The sequence below is a fragment of the Tursiops truncatus genome, chromosome 20 (genome assembly GCF_011762595.2).
Source record: "Tursiops truncatus isolate mTurTru1 chromosome 20, mTurTru1.mat.Y, whole genome shotgun sequence".
NCBI lineage: Eukaryota > Metazoa > Chordata > Mammalia > Artiodactyla > Delphinidae > Tursiops > Tursiops truncatus.
In genome coordinates this window covers 12,804,811-12,810,810 of record NC_047053.1, presented here as the reverse complement: position 1 = coordinate 12,810,810, position 6,000 = coordinate 12,804,811, and the positions used below count along the sequence as shown (strand labels likewise).

The 6,000-nt window shown below is 59.0% G+C and overlaps 1 protein-coding gene across 1 annotated transcript in view; it reads right to left on the bottom strand.

The window, feature by feature from the left end:
• Positions 1-858: 858 nt before the first annotated feature.
• Positions 859-6,000, bottom strand: part of RTN4RL1 (reticulon 4 receptor like 1) — a 67,443-nt gene continuing 62,301 nt past the window's right edge. The window contains exon 2 of the mRNA XM_033847381.2: positions 859-3,991. Within this exon, the coding sequence (XP_033703272.1) occupies positions 2,667-3,991 (1,325 nt within the window). The 3' untranslated portion in view covers positions 859-2,666. The remainder of the gene's footprint in view (positions 3,992-6,000) is intronic.

Here is a 6,000-nt window from a genome sequence, read left to right as displayed (position 1 = left end):
TCACTTCCATACTACAGGACTTTCTAAGTCTTTTTTTTTTAATTTAATAAAGTGCTTGGACCCTTGATTTTCCTGCTGAGGGCTGTGCTGCCTAAAGTTGGAAATGAAATCAACAACATAACAACATCCTTGGGTTCTAAAGGGACAGCCAGGCCCCGGCACCGGTCTGGGTAAGAGCAGGCAGACCACGGGGGTCAAACGCAGGCCAAAGACAATTTGTTCTGCCGTCACCGGACTCCCTTTAGTGTACGTTTCCAGCCTTGTACTGAGGAGGCTTTGTCCGGGCCTGGAAACAGCCTCTTTCCTCTACCTGGGGAACCCTCTCCTGTCTCCAAAGCCAGAGAGGCGGGTGCAGCCTCCAGATCCCATCCACGTCCACTGCTACATGGGTCGGGCCCCAGCTTCCTGGAATCCCCTCTGGGCCCTAGGAACCGGCAGGTCCCTTCCAGCCGCCCCCAAGCCCCCTTAAGAATCAATAGCTCAGCTGCTGCTGTGACGCTCTTGGGAACAGGCCGGGAATGATCCAGGGCCAGACCGCTCCGGAGACAGCCACAGAGATGGTGCTGACCCAGTGCAGCCAGCATGTGGGAAGTGAGTCATGTCCTGTGCTGGTGAGGGAAGAACCATGGAACCGAGAATGTGTGTGTGTGTGTGTGTGTGTGTGTGTGTGTGTTCGCGCACACACACGTGTCCCAGTGAGTCAGTGCGCCCCTGCTCCAAACAGCTCCTCCCACCAACAAACGTGCTTGTGTCCTCAGAGCTGCACCCAGCCAGGCTTGCCCACCCCATAAAAGCCCAGGATCTGCCACGCCTTCAGGAATTCGGGGTTGGGAAATGAGAAACAGGGTTCTTGTCCAAGAGAATTTTTTTTATTATTATTTTTCTCTCTTAATTGGATTCAGTGTTTCTCACTCCTGACACACATTCTCTCTGGTGGGGAATTTGGGTTTGTGCAAAGCCAAAAAGGATTGTGCCCGCACGGACACCAGCCGGCAGCATGGCTGACTTTGACTTGAGCTCCTCTCCCCTGTCTGAGTTTGCGTGCTCCGTTCCCTGCACGTCCCCACTCCTGACCCCTGAGTCTGGCCACCCCCTGACCTCTGCCCATCCCCGGGGCAACTTCAGAGGGTCCAGGAGGGACGGGGCCTCCGTAATGCAGAAGTGCCTGAGATGGTTCTTGAAATGCCCTCTTTGTTCCCCTTCTGCTAAGGCCACCTGATGCTTTCCCTCCTGCCGCCCTACACAGGACCCTTGCTGGGATGCCCATCAAAGAGCCTCAAGGAAAAATTCAGCAGCTGAGCCGCGCTGGAGGCCTGGGCTCATGCCCAGAGCATCCCTGGCCCGTCCAGACTGTGGCTGGCAAAACACTAGGCTGACGACACTGCCCAGCCTGTTGGACTAACACTGTGGATACTGCCTCGTCCGCCGGCCTCAGAAACCCAAAGCCCCTTCCTTCCCCTTCTCCTTCCAGCCCATCCCCAGGGCCTAGCCCCCCAATGTCCAACAAGCTGCTTCTGCCTTCTCACCCTGATGCCAACAGCTGCTATGTTGGGAGTGACTGGGTGCTCCGGGGTGGCAGACGGGCTTGTGCTGCATATAAAAACACGGTGATGCTCCACGTATCTAAGAAGATTGGTCCCCTGAAGTGATCTTGCTGCCTCCCCTTCTCCCTGACAACACCCCCCCACCCACTGCCCCTTTGCCCCAGGCCCTGGCAAGCCCAGGTTACATGGGGACTACTGTTGCCAGGTTGGGATTCTAGACAAAAATCCTAGAACTCCTTTCTTGCTAGAAATCACCAATACAATCCTTAGTTCAGCAGATATAGTTTTCCGTACAGTTTATAAACATGATAAGACATACAGTCTGGTAAGGGAGTAGGGCGAGGGCCTGTGCATTTGTTTGTATATATATATACGTAGAGGGTGTGTGTGTGTGTGTGTGTGTGTGTGTGTATATATATAAAGTGGACATAGTTATAAAACTGCACCTCCTGTGAGAACCTCATTGCACACGATGAAGTTCTAAATTTCAGCCTCTGATGATCTTTCCTTTGGTAATTGGTTCTTGGAGCCCAGCAGCTGGGCCTGGGTCTGCCAGGGTTGCCTGAGACATCAGGAATGAGAGGCGTTGCCCCCGAGGGAGGGACTGAAGGTGGCACATGGTTGGATTCAGGGCAGGGTGACTAAGTGGCCTCAGGCAAGAGCCAAAGTGCCACCTGCTCACGTGCTCCCAGACAGCTGCGGACCCAGCCTCTTTGGTGACCCTTGTCTGTTCTCTGAGTCCTGCTTCCTCCGGAAGTGGCGGGAGCCCTTCAGACCTCTCCAAATGACCAGGATTCCACACAGCCCAGCTCCCGTGGGGCACTGTCCCATCGTTGCTAATGAAGGATTCGCTCTGCGGCTTTAACTGCCTTGCTGGGTGGATGCTGTCCATCGGTGCTCGGCCGGGGGCTGGCTGGGACAGCTGGGTGGGATGAACGAATCCCCTCCCGCTTGGGGCTGTACACTTTGGGTTTATAATCCACCGGGCAGGGCCCAGACAGCAGCTGAAGCCTCTACCAGCCTTTGCCTGAAACCCAGCAGATCCTCCACTTGTAAAAAAAGAAAAGAAATCCTGTTCCTTGGTGGACATGTGGCAGTGCTGGGTGCTGGTGCCCTGCGTCCTCAGCGAAGAGTGACCACCAGCCCCAGTACCCAGGCCAGGAGCGAGGCCCTCAGGGAACTGCCCAAGGAGGCCTGCTGCACCCCGCTGGGGGCACGGATGGGGGTCCTGCGGGCACACTTGCCCTTCCTCTTGGGCCGTGCCGTGGGCATGATGTCAAAGCTGAACTTGTGCTGGTAGTCAGGGGCATAGTCCTGCAGCTCGTGGGCCTGCTTCCGGGTGCCCGCCTTCGAGACCTGGTTGCGATTCCTGTGGCTGGTGCAGTTCTTGCCCAGCTTCTTGTAGCCCGACCGAGAGCCGGGCAGATGGCCGTGCGGGTGGTCCTTGTCCCTGGCGGGGCCACGGGGTGGGTGGTGTTCCTTGCGGGTGGCCCTGTCGGTGGTGGTGAGCGTGTGCGACTTGATCTGGTGCGGGGACGCCGGCCCCGTGCAGTTCCGGAAGTCCTCGGCCCTCAGCAGCTTCAGGTCCTGGCCATGCAGAGGCTCAGGGGACACGCAAGGGACAGCGGAGCTGGAGCCACGGAACCTTTGCAGCCATTCCCACAGGGAGCGCGCCCGGCAGCCACAGTCCCAGGCGTTGCCGTTGAGGCGGAGGAACTCCAGGGCTCCCAGGGGTGCCAGGCAGTCGCCCGGCAGCTCGGAGAGACTGTTGTTGAAGAGGAAGAGGGTGGTCAGCCTGCGGAGGTCGTGGAAAGCCCTGTGATGGACCCACTGCAGCTGGTTCTCGTGCAGCAGCAGCCGGTCCAGGTTCACCAGGCCCCGGAAGGTGTCCTGGCCTAGGCTCCACAGCTTGTTGCCGTGGAGAAACAGGTGGCTGAGGTTGACCAGGTCCACAAAGATGTCGTCCTGGAGGTACTCGATGTGGTTGTCCTGCAGGTAGAGGTACTGCAGGCTGTGCAGGCCGCCGAAGATGCCGGCCGGCAGGGCACTGAGCCCACACTTATAGAGGTAGAGGGCATGGAGCTTCACCAGGCCCTGGAAGGTCTCGGGCGCCAGCGTCCGCAGCTGCCGGTTGTCGCCGAGGTCCAGCTCCTCCAGGTGCACGAAGCCCTGGAAGGTGTTGGGGTCGATGAAGGTGATGTTGTTGGAGTAGATCCACAGGGTGACCATGGAGGGGCTGAAGTGGCCCTGCTGCAGGAGGCTGATGCGGTTGTTCTGCAGGAAGACGCGCTCGCTGTCCTCCGGGATGCCCTCGGGGATGGCGACGAAGTTGTGCGCCTGGCAGCTGACCGTCATGGGTGCGGGGTAGCACACGCAGTCCCGCGGGCAGCCGCCGCCCAGGGGCAGCTCCCCGGCCAGCAGCAGCAGCAGCAGTTCCACACAGCACCCTGGCGGGGAGAGAGAGCACAGCCAGGTCAGGGGCTGCCCGGGAGGTGGGAGACACTCTGGGCGCCGGGCTCGATGGGCACATGACCCTCCTGGGCCGCTGGGGCTCTGTCCTCGTCTTTGCTGCGCTCAGCGGTCTGGAGTCATAGCCCCCCGAGGTCCTGGCTCTTGATGGCTCCCCACGCCCTGGTGCCCCACCTCTACTGGGGGTTCTATCCCAGCCTGGGCTATGAGATGGGTTGGGGTAGAGGCTCTGATCCCACGGCACCCGGCATACTTCCTTAGCCCCACCCAGCAAACCCCTAGCCCCGCCCATAGCTTCTGAGCCCCACCCCCTTAGGCTCTGTCAACCCTGGTAGGATTGGGGTCACAACCCACGGACGCAGCAGCTAGCTTCGGGCTCCTGTCCAAGCTCTGCCACTTACTTGCTTTGATCTGCCTGAACAGATAGTGGTGCAAAGTCCTGTTCTAACAAAGTAAATATCTCGTATGGACTCCTGAAGAGTCTTTTTATTTAAATTATTCCCAATAACGAAGCATGCATGCGTGACACCGAAGTTTATCTTGAAAGATTTCTCACTTACAGTGCCTTCCATGTCCTCATGTAGGCACTACCCCCGTGCCTCAGTTTCCTCATTTCTAAATAGTAGTAGTCGTCCCTCACAAAGGACGTATGTGTGTGTGATGGACTGGGGGAGGCACCAGGGCTGATAGTTCTGGGGTCCAAGGAGCAGCCAGAATGAGGCTGCCCCCCACCGGGGTCTGCCTTCCAGCCCCTCCCCTCTCCCTGCCTCGCTGGAGATCCCAGGCTGTGGCTGCCAGTCAGGCCCTGCCTAGCGATTGTCCCGAGCATTTCCTCTGTAGCTTCCCTCTAATTGCGCAATAATTAGGCACTTGTTAATGGATCCTTAAAATAATTTATTTTCGATGTGTCCAGCCCGTGGTTGGATAATAGCCCCGTGCTCATTATCGAAGCAGCCTCATTATGCACGATCATCATTACCTGCCTTTCTCCAGGGTCGCAGCTGCCCCAGGGAGCCTGGCAGGTGTGCCAGTGTTGGGGGGACGGGCTCCAGGCCGGTAGACCCCCACCCTGCAGGGCCGGGCAGCCATCTCGTCTCTGCCCGGGTTGGGGTCCCGATCCTTCCCTTCTAGCTTGGCCAGCCAGGCCTCTGGGGAGAGCCGAGGGCCTGAGACAGTGCAACTGATTCTTCCTGCTGCCAGCTGTGCCCAGAGCATGTTCAACGAGAGAACCAGCCCTCCTGGCCACTCTCGGGCCAGCCCCGCTCCCAGCCTCAGGCCGGCCGCCACCCCGGCCGTCTGCCTGGGCTCAGGTGGACCTCACCACGACCGCCACTCCCTCTTTCCTCACAGAAGTGGCATCATAAAAAAGTGACAGCTCCCAGCTGTTGGGAGTTACGGGCTCCCAGAGAGTAACAGCTGCTTCCCGTCCCCCTGTAATCACCCGGCTTTGACCGAACGTTGCCAACACATAAAAATCATCGCACATGATTCGGTTTTTGCATAATTGTGTTTGTTGCGATTCCAGAGCAGTTATGACCTGGGCAGTGGTGGCGGTGACAGAGCAGCTGCGAGGTCCCTTTCTGGGCTGGGCCACGCTCTGTGTGGCCCCCGCCCTGCTTCAGTCACTGAAACCACCGGACAGTCTGCAGGCCAGGCCCCGGGCAGGGGCCTCCTCAGCCTCAGTTTCCCCCTGTGTAACAAGAGTCGGAGATGGTCGCTATGCCAGCGCTCCCCGCTTGGAGTCTGACCTCCAGTCCGCCACTGCTCTCCTAGGTCTGGCCAGGGGGCCCCGGGCCCGCAGGAGGAGACAGGACAGTGAGGACCCGCTAGGAGCCTGGGCCCCAAACCCCAGCTGAGTCTCGGGGAGCCTGCCCACTGCCTTGAGTCTCCAACACCCAGGCTGGGAGGTGGGCCCAGCGCACAGCGGCTGCCCATTCAGAGCCTGCCCCTCCCTGTCCACTCGCTCAGCTCTGCTCTGCTCCTCGGC